The 15491-nt window shown below is 38.5% G+C and overlaps 1 protein-coding gene across 3 annotated transcripts in view; it reads right to left on the minus strand.

Moving 5' to 3' along the window:
- LOC103767161 (coiled-coil domain-containing protein 169-like) overlaps window positions 1–9843 on the minus strand; it is a 31794-nt gene extending 21951 nt beyond the window's left edge. For 2 of the 3 annotated variants that reach the window (XM_018071528.1, XM_018071527.1), the window contains exons 1-3: window positions 9588–9843; window positions 9040–9150; window positions 8909–8949 (exon numbers count right to left, since the gene is read on the minus strand). In XM_018071528.1, the coding sequence (XP_017927017.1) occupies window positions 8909–8949; window positions 9040–9150; window positions 9588–9666 (231 nt within the window). In that variant the 5' untranslated portion in view covers window positions 9667–9843. The remainder of the gene's footprint in view (window positions 1–8908; window positions 8950–9039; window positions 9151–9587) is intronic. The other variant, XM_018071526.2, reaches the window with a different exon arrangement.
- Between the last annotated feature and the right edge of the window lie 5648 nt (window positions 9844–15491).

The following is a 15491-nucleotide window of genomic DNA, read 5'->3' on the forward strand; positions in this document are numbered from 1 at the left end:
CAAACACAAGCAAACAAACAGGGCACTACACTGCTTCTGATTAGCAAACAGATGCAAATAGGTTGATAATGTGACTAAAAGATACACTTACCATCCCTACAGTATCTGGGTACCTCATAAATTGTAATAAATCTATGCTTACAATTCTCCTGTGAAATAAGAAAGCTGTAAAATACTCCAAATTTTCAGATTGGGAAGTGAAACCCAAAATCAAAATAGGACTGGAGCTGACATAGCACTTCAGGAAGAATTTAACATCCTAATGTTAGTAAATCAGTCTATGCAGTGTCTTACATTCCTCACATTTGGTTTTGCTGAATAACAGGTAGGCATCTGAGCTGTTGCTGTTGTGGTTGCCTATAAGCGTAAGTTTAATTGAGCTGCTTAGTTTGCTGCTAAAAGTTTTCATGGAGTCTCAAAGCAAGGCTTCCTGGAGGTCATCTCTCTAACAGAGCACAGACTGGCAAGGATGCTCTACCCACGTTACATGAGGAAGAAAGCACATGACCATATCTGACAGCCTTTAACCCAGAAAGAAATTAGTTGAGTTACATTTTAGTCCTCTGCTACCCTAAGAGCTTGCATTCTCATATCTCATATCCTGAAAATGCCCTTGCCACCATCATACTTAACTAGTGCTGAGATAATTTTTGAAGCCAGGCTGTTAATCAGTCAGAAATGCAAAAATTTATATGGAGGGAAAAGGAACAAGTGAGAAAGGCTGCAAGGTCATGTCTACTTCTGGAAAGGAGGCAGGATTTCAGCCACAGTTCTTGGGTATTTCTTATCAACTTCCCATTGGTTTTCCATCTTTATATGTAATCTGTTGTGAATCCCAGTCTAACTGCCTTTCTCCCAGCTAATACCTAGGAACTTCAGTCAGCTGGTTCAGCCTTTTGACTTCTGTTCCTGCATTCACGTACCTAATTGACGATGCAGAGTTCAATAGGCAATACTGAAGACTCTATGGGAATCTGGCAACACAGATGTTCCTACTCAATTAAAAGACCTCTTCAAGTCGCCAAATACTATTAAATGCAATTTCAAAAACATACACTAGAAACTTTTAAATGGTAAAACTTCAGAGAGGTTCTAGAGGACTACTTTAGCCAGGCCTGGTTATAAGCTACCTACTATTCCTACTTTTAATGCAGTAACTGGAGAACTAGCTGAGTCCTTATATATCTGAAGTCTTTAGCTGCTGTACTTCAATACAAATCAAGAGAGGAGGAACACCAGCATATAAACTCAGCCAAAACATTAAGGGCTGGATTTGCCTGTCCTGAATTCTGTGGGAAACAAGCAAAAAGAAACCTCACCAAAACAAATTGAATTCTCAATGCTCATGATTGTATGACCAGCTTAGTGCTTAGTACTGTAAAACAACACAAAAGCAAAATCTCACAGAAAACAGAGCTTAAAGCATACAGTTACACAGACTCGTAGCAGAGTTCTTGCATAACAGAAAAGCCCCAAAACAAAGCAAGGACTAGTGAGAACTCAAAAGAACCAGAAGGAGGTTCCCAGCTATGCAGCACTCCCCCAGGAGAAATTGCCAACAAAACTCCAGAAGGAATCAGTGAGATAAATTCTGAAAAAGCTTATTAGAAGTAGTTTAACTGAATACTGAAATGTTTGGGTTTGTTTAAGATGGATTCAATATAGGTTTTTCTACTAAGCCTTGAACAGCTGGACAATGTGTTCCTGAAAAGGAGACATAAGTTGACTAAGGCATTTAACCTGAATTTAAGATCCTTAGTTTTCAGTAAATTGTCCACTCAGAGCAAGCTGGTAAGTTAAAAGACACATTGACATTTTAAGTGAATACTTTCTTTATGTAGCAGAATTCTGCAAGGCTTAGCATGATTCACTTTAGGAACAATTGTACATTAATCTTGTGTCCAGTAGTGACCAAGCCCAGACTTTCACAAAGGGAACACCAATTCTCCAGTTCTTTTTTTCACACAATTTCCTTTTTGTTTGACTGAAGTTACATACCTGGCTTAACACTTGCCAGAAAATGAAATTATACAGAAAGATACAGAAAGAAAATTGAATTTTAAGGCCACCCACATAAGTTGCTCTCATTCTGGATTTTTCCTTGCCCTGATATCAATGGCAACAGAGGTGACAATTTCTAACAATAATTACACAGCAGACAATGTGACAAATCCTCAGCTCAAACTTGCTTTCATCAGAGCCCAGCTCATGCAGACTATTGATACTTATGGCAATTTGCTTCAGCTCTAATCCTCTGTAAATTTCTCCATGAGTTAGAACAGAAGCAATATACCTGTCAGTTGTGTAGAACAAAAAACAACAGAAGAAGCCTTTGCAATCCATTCTACTTGACATTTTAAATGAAATTAAGTTTTGTTTAGAAAACAAACTCCCCCCAACACTACGAGGTGACATTCATTGGTCGATTTAGCTGAAATCTTTTAACATATCATTTTAAACTCATTAAGAGCAAAAAGAAATACTACATCTTTAGTTTTACTGAAATGAAAGTTGATTTTAGATTGTTATCAATAAACTCAGTAGTCATATATTACTGAAAAAATTATGCCTAAGAATTATTCATATTTTGACATCCAACATGCACTCGACATATATACACTAGATCCTGTAAGAGCTTTAGGACAGGTGAGGAAAGGTTCCATATATTTGTGCAGTGGGTTGACCCTGGCAGGATGTCAGGCACCTACTAAAGCCACTCTCTCTCTCCCTCTGCAACTGGACAGAGGAAAAAAAAAAACAAACAGCTAAGGATTCATGAGTTGAGATAACAGCTGGGAGAGGTCAGTTACTGATTACCTTCATGGGCAAAACAGACTCACGGTGGGGATAGTACTTAAATTTATTACTTATAGGATCAGAGCAAAAGAGAGAGAAGTAATAGAATCTTAAAAACACCTTCCCTCCACCCCTCCTTCCTTCCATGTTCCTCCTGCTCCCACTCAGCAGTGCAGGGGGACGGGAAATGGGGGTTTCGATCAGTTGCTGTTTCTGCCACTACTCAGGGAGTGGAGTCTTTCCCCTGCTCCCATGGGGTCCCTCCCATGGGAGACAGTCCTTCACAGACCTCTCTGGCGTGAGTCCATCCCTCGGGCAGCAGTTCTTCCCAACCCGTGGTTCACTTCTCCATGGGGTGCAGTCCTTCACCAATGAGCTGCTTCACCATGGGTTCCCCACAGGGGCCACAAGTCCTACCCAGGAAAAACCTGCTCCAGCGTGGGCTTCTGTGTTCATGGGTTGCAGGTCAGTGGCAGGACCCTGCTCCATCTTGGGCCTTCCATGGGGTCACAACCTCCTTCAGATATCCACCTGCTTCAGCATGGGCTTCTCCATGGGCTGCAGGTGGGTCTCTGCACCCCGATGGTCCTCCGCGGGCTGCAGGGGCACAGCTCCAGTGTCTGGAGCACCTCCTGACCCTCCTTCTGCACTGACTTTGGTGTCTGCATTGTTGTTCACATGTTCTCACTCCACTCTTTCCCGGCTGGAATTCTTTCTGCACAATACCTTTCTGTTCTTAAATATGTTATCACAGAGGCATTACTATTACTCCAGATTGGCTTGACCTTGGCCAGCAGCAGGAATCCTGTCCTGTAGCTGGCTGGCGTTGGGTCCATCAGAGAGGAGAAGCTTCTAGCAGCTTCTAACAGAAGCCACCCCTGTAGCCCTCATCCCCCTCTATCAAAACATAGCCACAGAAACCCCACTACAACTTGCCTAAATGCCAAGTGCCCCCTTGTGGTCAGCAGCATCTTTAGATTCCAAACCAGACCCAGAGCGGAAACACTTTAACACAGTGTAGTAAGTGTGGGATGTTGATACCCTAAATCCTTATGTCAGTGGTCTCCACAGCTTTGATCACACAGGTTACCTGCTGACTTGGGCAGAAGGAAGTTAAAACTGAGAACTCCACCGCTGTAGTTCAGAATTGACAGAACAAGGAGTTGCTGACTCTGAAATGTTTCACTTGCTATCTCTCCTGGTAGGCCTGAAAAGGGCTGGAGATTGCTTCCTTATACATTTTTTCTGAAAGATATCCCAGAGTCCCCACCAATTGCTGAGGAATTCTTGAGAACAGCAGATAAGAATGTCACTTGACTCCAAGATTTTTCCCCGATTTTTTTCTTTGAAACAGGAAGTGTATTCTGCCTCTGGGCATACCACAGAGTGATTTGAGTAACACAGTCTCCTGGTTTGTGCAAGGCCACCAGGAGGAACAACTAATGCCAATATGACAATTAAAAGAAAAAATGCTAATCAAAAAGGTCTCTTGGAGGAATTTGAAGTATTTATTTGAGGTCAAATGAAAGGAGTAGGAAGGGGAAATCTGGGGGGAGGCAGAATACAGTTTAGGGCAATCAGACCAGATTACAGAACTTTCTCCAAAACACTTCCAAGTTTCAAGAAAAGCTAGGATACCAGATTTCTTCTTCTCATACAGCTACTGACAACTTAATCCAGGATGAGCAACAAGGTTCATTTAACAGTTACTCGCTAGAATTGTCAACATTTCCTATGCGATTATAAAGTGCTGATGTTCCCTATAGGCAGTTATCAACACCTACTGAAATACAAAGTCTTCATTGCATGTTTTCACAAACTCAAGATTCCCTTCCTGTCATATTGCAATCACATATGTCTCCAGTGTGACACTGCCCCACCTTCTGCTTGCAGTTTAAAACTGAGAGCAAAACCTCTGAGGTGGTTCTGTGAGGGTCTCAGTTCTGTGGTCACTGTGCTCCCACAAAGACAGCTTTGCAAGGCAAGTATCTGAGCCTTAATGTCAGAATTTTCTCAGCTGTGGTTCTGGACATTCTGGAAAATGGTGATTTATCCCAGAAACCCTGGTTCCTTGACTAATCTTAACTAGAGCGTTGCTAAGGCAATGCTATCAGGAGTGTGCTCTTCTGAACTGATTTTGCAGTATGCTTTTCAGTATTTGCATACTAAAGCCATTATCTTTGTTCTTGCAGAAAGGGTGAGAGAGAAAGGAATAGTTTTCTTTCTGGTTATCATGCTAAGTAGAAAGATGTATTTTACCAAAACTTATTTAATGAAAAAATGCAAACAAATGAAAGTAGCATGTTTAAAAGAAGTAAGTAAAATTCATATCATGTTATACCTCAGAGAGAAGGTATTCCTTCTGTAATTATTTCTGAAGTACTGTATGACACTTGTATTATTCATTGGGACATAAAGGAAATTACTGACCAAACAGTTTTCACTGTTGAAACTCCCTTGTGCTTTTCACCATTTAGGTTATTTTTAATCTGCCCTCAGTACACAAAAATGATTTTCTAAGCCCTGGCTGTAACAAACTGTGTGTTCAAGGTATTGATTCTGCATTTACTGCTACGTGACACCTACATGATTTTTTTGTATTAAAAAAAAAGGATTATCTCACATCAGTATAAGGACTTCAGAAAGATAACTGTATATTTAAATGGTTTAGTGGTGTTTTCAATGGCAAGAAATCATTCATCAATACAATTCTAATTCTAAATCAAAAATAGTGCAAGCCATCTGCAACAATTGCTGCAATTTATCAACACAGAAAATCCCCTGTGCCTCCTTGTTCATCACTTCAGAATTTGCATTTGTATTCTACTCTTTCATTCAGGTTTTTATAGCTTGCTAACTACCAAAGTCCCTGATGACTAATCTTTTTTTTTTTTTTATTTTCCCTGTAGTGCTTGATATCAAGAAAATATTTTATGCTACCTATCTCTAAATGGGTTGAATTACTGTACAGATGTGTTTTTCTCCTTCTATTCACTATAGCAGGACCTTAAATGACTAGCTGAGTGAGATAAATCTCTTTAGTATCTTTGAGATAACTCCTCTTTTAAACACAGATTAAATTGTTTAGTAAGTTAAGAATTATTAGAGGTTCCTCTAGTAAGTCTAACTGTATAATTCTAAGTTCATTTGGAACACAGGTTAAAAATACTTGAAAATTATATTTATTTTTCTAAATATGTTGCTCAAAACAAAATCTACTATCTATTGTTGTCACATTATGAAATTGTATGATCTTGCTGAAAGAATCACTTAGTGATTTTTCCACAGAGCTTCATAAAATCGCAGAATCAACTTTTAAAATCATCAAGTCCAACCATTAATCCAGCACTGCCAAATCCACCACTAAACCATGTCCCCAAGTGCCACATCTGTAGGGATGGTGACTCAACCACTTCCTTGGACAGTCTGTTCCAGTGCTTGACAACCTCTCTGGTGAAGGGGTTTTTTTTCCTATGCAATACACATAGGAAATATATTTTCATATAGGAATATATTCCTATTCATATGCAACTGCAAGTTGAAAGCTAAATATCAGAGTGTACTTTTGATTTTTAGAGAGATATACACTATGTTTTATATACCCACCCTCTACATTTTTACTTTGAGCAAATGCATAATGATGACTAGCTGAAAACTCTTTGTTTTTCTACTCACTCACCAGATCTCTCTTTTATTCTCTTCTGCGAAAAAGCTAAATATTTCCCCCTAGTCCCCTGAAAAACTCTCGAAAATACCAGAAGGATTTTAAGAAACCTACATGCTTAAACACCACAAAATTTTCTGTGTATTTTTACCAATGTTTTACCTCCTAAAAATATATTAAAAAAGAAAAAGCAGCTCTACCTTCCCCAAGAGTATCTGTAAATATACACTGACTATTCCGATAGCTTCAGTAAAAAAAAACAACAAAACAAAACAAAAAGCAAAACCCACAAAATACATCTATTTTCTTCTGCTCTTTCTGTCTTCCAAAAATCAAAACAAGATAAAAATTAAACATTTCACTAAATCCTTAAGCACTCTTCTTTCCTTTCCAGCTAGCAGGTAGGAGAATGTATTAACATTCAGCTGGAAGACTGAAGGAAGGACTTGAAACTGCAGAAGAAAAAGCCATGGCATGGCATGCGGGCTCCAGGCTTGCCCAGACTTCACAAAGTAAGCCTAGGACTCTTCATCCTGTCTTCTAGACTCCTGGCAAGTATGAACCTTTCAGCTGTGCTGGCATTCTTTCCTTTATGGGAACAGTAATCAAACCTCTCTGAACCATAACTCATTATAACTGGTGAGGAGGCAATGCTGTATTTAGTATGGATTAGGAATGTACTGGACTGGTGCAGCCCAGCTTCCAGTAAAGGAGATTATCTCACTGGTAATGTCTCCTGGAGTGCTTGGCAAGGTGTAATTGGATTGGTTAAGAGAGTACTAGCAATTGGATGAAAATAAACACTTCTGATACTGTAAGTATGCATGTCAATCTGTGCTTTACAGGTTGACAGGAATAACATTGTCTGAAACTGTAAATTTTCTAGATCAATATTCTGTCTTCAAGACTTTTCTTCAAACTCAGTTTTATTTTTAAACCAATTCAGTGAAACAGAAAAGTGAGATCTGAAAGATTTTGTTCTCTTTTTAATTGGCTGTTTAGAATAAAATATGTCCTGCCTACCTAGAAAACACCATGGTCTTAGCACAACACGAAAACTGGCAAAAATGTTTACTGTCTGAAAGCCATGGATCAGATCAGAAAAAGCAGTTAATTATTCACACCCTGCTTACAACAGATAATCATTCCCACTAATAGAGCATGCAGCCTCCTCTAGGCTCAGTAAACTCCCATTAATCTTCAGAATCCAAAGCACAAAAAAAGTCAGATGGTAACACTTCTGTAAGCATAAGAAACAGGAATAAAAATCCTAAGAGCCCTGCATCATAATGTTCATTATCCCTGCCTATGTTAAAAGGCATTATCACATCTTTATCTACCTTCCCTATTTCTAAAACTGGGTAAGAAGCAGAAAAGGCGTCAAAGATTTCAGCAGATGGCAGATTAAGGAAAAAGTCATTCTGAATCTAAAATGATTTGCACTTCATTTTCCACTTTAGAAAACAAAATGGCCAAAACATTTGCTGGTTTTTTTCTTGCTATTTTTACCTCAAGATTGCTTTCTTGAAATACAGGGCATGAAGTATGAGTGATAAGGAATAAAATTTAAAAAATTAAAACAGATATTCCCTTTATTGATGCAAAAATTCACTGTACAATGAGGAATTTTCCAGTGACTATACTATGCAAAATGTCACTGCAACTATTCATCTATGTTATCACAGTTGATACAAAATTGGGAGTACTGACTGATACAAGAGAGGATAGTGTTGCCGTTTAGAGGGGCCTCAACAGGCTGCAAAAATAGGTAGAGAGGAATCATCTAAAGTGGGAAATGCAAAGTCCTGGCCTGGGGGAGAAGTATCCTAGGCAGCAGTATATGCTGGGGTGACTGCCACGGTTCAGCCCAGGGAAGAGAAGGCCTAGGGATCCTTATCAAGGTGCATAAATATGTGATGGGAAGGAATGAAGAAGAGGGAGCCAGGCTCTCCTCAGCGGTGCCCAGTGAGAGGACAAGAGGCAGTAGGCACAAACTGAAACGTGCAAAATTCCATTTGGTCACAACTAAATGGAGTGTGTTGTCGCTAATTGTGAGAGTGGTCAAACACTAAATGATTCCACGATTTTGTGACCACGGTTTAACATTTTCCCATCTATTTTTAGAACTACTCTTTTTAGTCCAGCGAGTCCATCTCACATGCCTTACTGCAGATTCAATTATAAACCCTTTACTCAGTTAAAACTTTCACTACATGATTCTACCCAACATTCAGGTCTTATGTACCTTCTACTTAAGGATTTTATTCTGTATTTTATAAATTTATAAGCAACTGCACATCTGAAAAAATACAAACATAAGCAGGACTGATTGTTTTGGCTTCTAGACCAGGTTGCTGCTATTTTTTGTCATGAAAAAACAAAGACTATACAAGTTTTTCAATTACACTGTGATTTATTGTTGAGCCAACTAAATGTCACAGTACTCACCACAGGCATATGATCAAATGTGCGAACAATGGACAATTTATCTACAAATAAGCAGAAAATGTGACCTGTTGATATAATGTCAACATATAAGCAATCATTCTATTGAAAAAGTTATGAATATCCATTTCTACCTGCTGGATTTCCACGAATAAGCTCCACCTTATCTCGAAGGATATTAATTTGCCTTTCCAGCTGTTTGTTCAATTCTACTTGTGTCTCATATCTGGTTTTCCATTCATTACCTTAAAAATAGAGAATTATTATATTTCCCAGATTATTTCATGTCATTTTAAGTAAAAGAATTTTTTAAAACTGTTCCTTTTAACTAACTGGAGACTGAGAAAGTTAGTAATCCTCATAACAAGGATCTTTGCACACAAAAGAGCCTGAAAATATAAATCAAGGAAAATTTTCACTGGGCTTACTGTGGCCAGAATATTAACCAACTCATGTTATTCATGTTATTCATAGTTTCATTAATAATTAACAGAAAAAAAGCTAACATGGCTGCATGTAGCATTCCTTAATTTCCGATTTGAAACATCACAGTCATGTTTGAAAAGGGAAAACTTAAATTTCCAAATAAAAATTTGAACCTCTATACTGTAAGGGCTTCCCAAAAGAATAAATTTTCTGTGTTTCCTAATCAATTAGCAAGATCCTGTTGTAATTCACTTACCTTCATCTTCAATACTGTTAAGTCTTTTTTCCAGTTCTGTTACAGTGTTTCTCAGTTCAAATATTGAGATTTCAAGCATCTGCCTGTGGTATTTAAAGGAGGCAATAAATTGGCTATTGCATTAGTCCTGTTACTGAAATTAAAAAAAACAGATCAAATATATTTTCAGAAGAAGTATCTATTGCTCATTCCTATGTAATTACATTATCTTGTCCATTTTTAAATGTTCTTTTTCTCTATGGATACTACAGTGCCTTAGAAGCATTTCTACTTTGTGAGTAAGACTGCTTCCATAAAAACCCAAGATTGACATTTCCTAAAATAGAATAATTTTCTAACAGGTCATCAGAATTAAACAAATGTAGAGAAGACACTGGCCTTAATTTTTCATCTAAAAGAAAATGAACATGTTTTTTAAAACAAGAATATGCCTGAGAGATGTGCTATTTGAAGTTGTGAATTACTACTTCATTTTGACTCACTGTTCAATGATTAACAGTCATTCTCTAAATTGCACCCATAACAAAAACAATCAAAACAAACCATGTTTTATGACTATCAGAAAAGAAAGCCAGTAATTAAAGTGAGTGTTAAAAAATATACAGTAGCTAAAGCCACAATTCTTTTTCAGTACCTTAATATTGAAGGAAAAATACTTTTGCCCATTAATTCTGTATATGGGTCAGCCAGGCAGTGAAAGGTACCATGAAAACCAGGCTCTTTCTATCTTGGAAGGTATGACCAGAAGCAGAAGGTAGCAGAGGACTTTGCATCAGATGTGCTGGGTGACTCTTATCCTTCAAAGTGGCAAGATGGGAGTTTAGTGTGTTACAATGCATCATATGATCTTGATCACGTCAAGAGGAAATTACTGCTAAGTTGTTGACCATATTTTTGCCAACAGTCTGGTTCTTTGAGGAGATGCCTATGGAGAAATGCTCCTGCCTGTGAGATCTCAGATCACATCAGGAGGGGTGCAAGCAAAACACAACACATCAAAATGCAAAAGCAATTTATGGTTTTGTTCTTTAAAGTTAAATTTGGAAGACCAAAATTTCAAAAAGCAACCAATGGTTCCTGGGTGCCTCAGTGTTTCAGAGCCCAAACTGAGATAGTCCAAAAGAACTGAGAACACAACTCTGCAAATAAAGCCCTTTTGAAAATGCTCTACAAAATCAATATGATGATTGACATCTTCGAAACCCTAGCCTAGTTCATTAAAACATGCAACAGAGAATATTATTGTGCTTTATATTTGTTTCATGGGGGGAGAGTTTTTTTTCAAAGCAGAGCTTCCATTGCCAACATGGATCTTCATTTTCCTAATAGTTCATGAGCAATGCTCTTCAAGAAACAGTAATCTAGCCTATGAGAAATCACAGCTCTGACAACAGAGATGATGACTGAGAAATAGTATCACCTCTTGCACTCCTTGCACCAACCCTCAGTAGATGACACTTTTTCAGTTTGAAACAACAGATTTCAACTGGAAACAAATCAACTGATCATAAGGAAGTGAAGATCTATGCTTGGAATAAGGACGGTTGAAGAGCTGAAATAGTAAAAAAATGTAAAGAAGAGTAATTTAAGGTAATTCAAGTATGATTTCAGTGAAAGAAATACCCTGTAGAACAATAAGACAGACATCTTGAATGTGGCAAGGAAGAGCTGGGTCTTCCAAGCCGTCCTTGCTCCACTGCTCTTTTTGCCCCTAGCAACATTAAATTAGAGAGGAAAAGAAATAATGACAGCATTGGTAACTTGCTAGAGACAAAAAAGGATGTCCTTTTGGATGAAACCCAGCCAAAGACAGCCTTGAAATATCAGTCAAAAAGCTTAGATGCAGGGAAACCAAAGGAAATCTGACTGCTGCTGCCTGTTTGCTCTCACTCCAAATAAAAGAGGCAGATGGCTAGGAAGAAGAAAGATAAAATCTTACTACATTGCTGCTATCATTCCGACACAAACAGATAAGGTTTCTGCAAAGCATATTCTATCAACCTCTCAGAGTTTGGAAAAGAGGAAATCGTGATGACAGTGAGTGCTAAAATTAAATTTTTTGAAGGAAATAACACTGAAAATTAGAAACATTTAAAGCTGTAACCAGAGCTGAGCTGTACCAAAATGAAATTGTTTTCCTTTTCAAAGAAATCCTAAGTGCTTAGATGGATGCAGAGGGATAACACATGAAGAAAGAGTTCTTTAAATCCAATGTTTTCAGTTTTTATTTTCTGTTAATTCCAAGACTATATACAATATTTCTCACATTAGATTTTATTATTCTTTCTGCACCATTAGCAAAACTGTAAGCCAAATTACAATTATATTTTGTCCTGATGAATATATCTACAGAAATGATAAATTGTCAGGTGTCACACTGTAATTGCTACACTGACAGAAAGTCTTATTTCCATTTGGCAACAGAAACCCATTTTAAAAAACTAATTGTTATGAAACATTTAATACTCCAATAGCACTCAGAATGCATCCAGGGTGCAATCTTTCCATTTTAGTCAATGTATATGCAGTAAAATACAATCCCTTCTCTGGCAGACAAAGAATGTAGAAATACACCACTTTGACCAACTCAGTAAATATTTCAGCTTTTTAATGTATCAGAGTATTTTGCATTTCTGGAGTTATTTCTAATTGTGATAGGAAGTGGTGGTCATGCCATGTATCTGTTAGTGTGAATTTAATGCAGCTGTGTACAGCTGCCTGCCTGCCCAGAGACTTGATCTGTATTTAGAGGGACTGCGCTGTGATTTTACCTGCAACCTTATGTGTTAAACATAATGAGACATATTCAAGGCCTATAAATCTTTTCCATGTCAATGGACAATTTACAGTCATCACAGCAGAAAGCCATAAATCCTGAAAGCTCACATTTAAGTCATCAGGGGAACTTAACAACATCCTTGCATACTAAGCGTAACAAGAAAGCTCTTGTGAGAAAAGGAGAAGGAAAGTGCAGTTCAGATAAGCAGGTTCTGATTGAAACTACAAAAGAGAAGAAAATGCTAAGTTTCTTTTTAAGGCAGTGTACAGGTGCTATTTTACTTGACAATGACAGCCACTTAGGATGAAAGCCATTTCCCTGCACGTTTTGCTACCCAGACTTGGATATCTGGTACATGTATCAGGCAAAAGGCTGCCTGAAGCAATTTTCTATAGTTGAGAGAGAAACCAGTGAAACATTACAGGAGAAGCTCAAGGCAAGTCATCAGTTCTAGGGCATCAGCTCAATAATCTGGCAGACCTTTATCGAGTCCTGTAGAAGACAAAATGCATAGATGCCTTCAGAATCTATGAACAAAGCAGAAACAATATTGCACAGTGCAGAGGCACCACATGGAAGAGCACATACAGTATTGAAAGCTATGGACTTGTGACACTTGCAGTCAGCAGTGTACTGGGAAAATGCTGCAGCTTTCCTGGCAAGAAAAGCCACAGAAAATGAAATCTCATAAGCTGAATTAACACACAATTCCATCAATATTAGTAAGTAGCTGCCATGCATAAATATATGTCTTTAAGACCTCTTTGTCTGTTAAGGATACTGCAGTATTTTGTGGCTTTTCTCTCTCTCTCTCTCTCTCTGAAACATTTGTCATGACATTTCCCAATCAAAACGTGTACTGAATCTTGATTACAACAATTCAGAGTCATATTTGAGCTGACTTCCACTAGAGTCAGAAAAGATTTTGAAAGATTTCACACTAGATCCACAATCATTGAGAATCAGTAGGTACTTTGGAGACAGACTCCTTACACACATGGATGATTCAATTTATTCTATCAAGAAAAAAATCTCCTCGTGACTGTTAAATGAGAGTGGTAGATGGGCTGTTAGCAAACTGCTTAAATGGCACAATAATCAAATAAGCCAGTAAAAAGACAACAGGTGTGAGATGGCTGTGAAGGAATGCAGACATCCATTTGCAAGCCACTCATCCTCAGCTCGCTTTATACCCAAGCGAAAAAAACTGGCACCTGCTAGGGTGTGAGTCATGTCATGCTAGAACAGCCAGGCAAAGTAGGTCAGATGAATCACACCTTCCAAAAGCCTTTCTGTATTCACGGACTATACATGTCACCAGTTTAACAAGCCTGGTCATTGGCAATTATGTTGAATAAATAATTCCTGTGAAATTGGCAATAATGGTATTGTCTCTTTGTACACACGAGAAATACACAGGAAACAGCTGTAGAATCCACCTGGAGCACCTTTTACTGTCATGCCATCACTGTTAAGGATTTTATTAAATATATATTTTGCTTCCATCAGTAAATAAGTCACCACAACTTGACCTGAACTTTGGGCACAGTCTTGCAGAAGATCCTCAGGGATATTAGCAAGAACTTAAGGTACATAAATAATCCAGGTTTTCATTAATTAAAAAAAAAAACAAAACCAACAAATTCAAACAGTGAAACAAAGCCAATACAATTCTACTTTTTACCTGAACACCAATAATATCAGGATCATGTGTCAGGTAAAAAGAACTGGTACATGCAGAGGATAACTGATATATTACACTGACACACTACTAAGTCAGGGAACTTACTGAAATGAAATTTGCTTACACAGTGGTGCAAGTATGTCCAAAGTCCTTTTTGTGCCATTTGGAACACAGAAGGTGCCTATAACTGTTCTGACTTGGTTAATATTGGTTTCCCCCTTTCCATTTGTGAATAAACCTTTTATAAAGTCCACAACTGCAGGACTAGTTTGAAGAGATCTGCAGTTCAGACACTGAAAGAAACACTGTTCAGGGGAAAAATCAGTATGAACAGAATGCTTGAAAATAGTAAGGAAATGTAAATATCAAGGGTCTGAATTAAGGCTGCATGGGAGCTTCTGACATTTCCTAAGTTTTAATTTACTAACACTCAAAAGGCAATCGTGCTGTTTAACATAGGGGAAAAATGTATAACTTCCTAAGCAAACTGGGGGAAAACCAACCTAGAATGCCATGGCATGAGCATCGACAATCCTCACAGCACTGAAACATTTGCTGCTTAAGCAAGGGGACTGACTGCTAACAGTAACAAGTCCTCACCTCTGCAAACTGCACTACAGAGATGCTGTACCTTCCCTGTAAATTGCAGAGCTATTTACTGACAGCAGAGAGGGGTGAAAATCCAGCTTTCCAGTTTTACTCAAAAGCATGGAAAAAAGAGTGCACAAAGAGCACCTCATTGTCCATTTTATTCATCTTCCGCCAACGAGGCGTGCACCCATGGGAGGGCTCCTCTATTCTTCCTCCAACATGGCTTCCAATCACAGTGTACTGGTTTTGCCTTGAATCCATTTAATTCTCTGGTATGGGACTATGTTTTGGATTTCTGATGAGAAGAGTGTTGATAACACAGGGATGTTTTAGTTACTGCTGAACAGCGTTTACACCGTGTTAAAGCGTTTTCTGCTTCTCACACCAGCCCACAAGCGAACGGGCTGGGGGAACACAAGAAGTTGGGAAGCGACACATACGGGGCAGCTGATCCCAACTGACCCAAGGGACATTCTATACCATGTAATGTCATCTTTGGAAATAAAAACTGGGGTGGTGGGGCTTTGTGTGGCTGCCTTGCTTTGGAAAAGGTATTAACCTGCTGGTGGTGAGCACCTCGGAGGTTTTTAATCATTTACTATTCTTTGGTTTCTTTTTTATCTTTTCTTTTGCCTATGTCTCAACCCACAGATTTTCTCACCTTCACCCTTCCGATTCAATCCCCCATCCCACTGGGAGGGGAGCGAGCGAGGGGCTGTGTAGCGTTCAGCTGCCTGCTGCGGTTAACTGCAGCTGGTCCTATTTTCCTTTTCGGCTGATATTACTTATCCTGCTTCTTCAGGCTCCTTGTCCCACCCCCAGCCCTCCGCCAGCCCTTCCTATTGCGCAC

This window comes from Manacus vitellinus, unplaced genomic scaffold, assembly GCF_001715985.3.
Source record: "Manacus vitellinus isolate BGI_N305 unplaced genomic scaffold, ASM171598v3 scaffold_2_pilon, whole genome shotgun sequence".
Taxonomy (NCBI): Eukaryota; Metazoa; Chordata; class Aves; order Passeriformes; family Pipridae; genus Manacus; species Manacus vitellinus.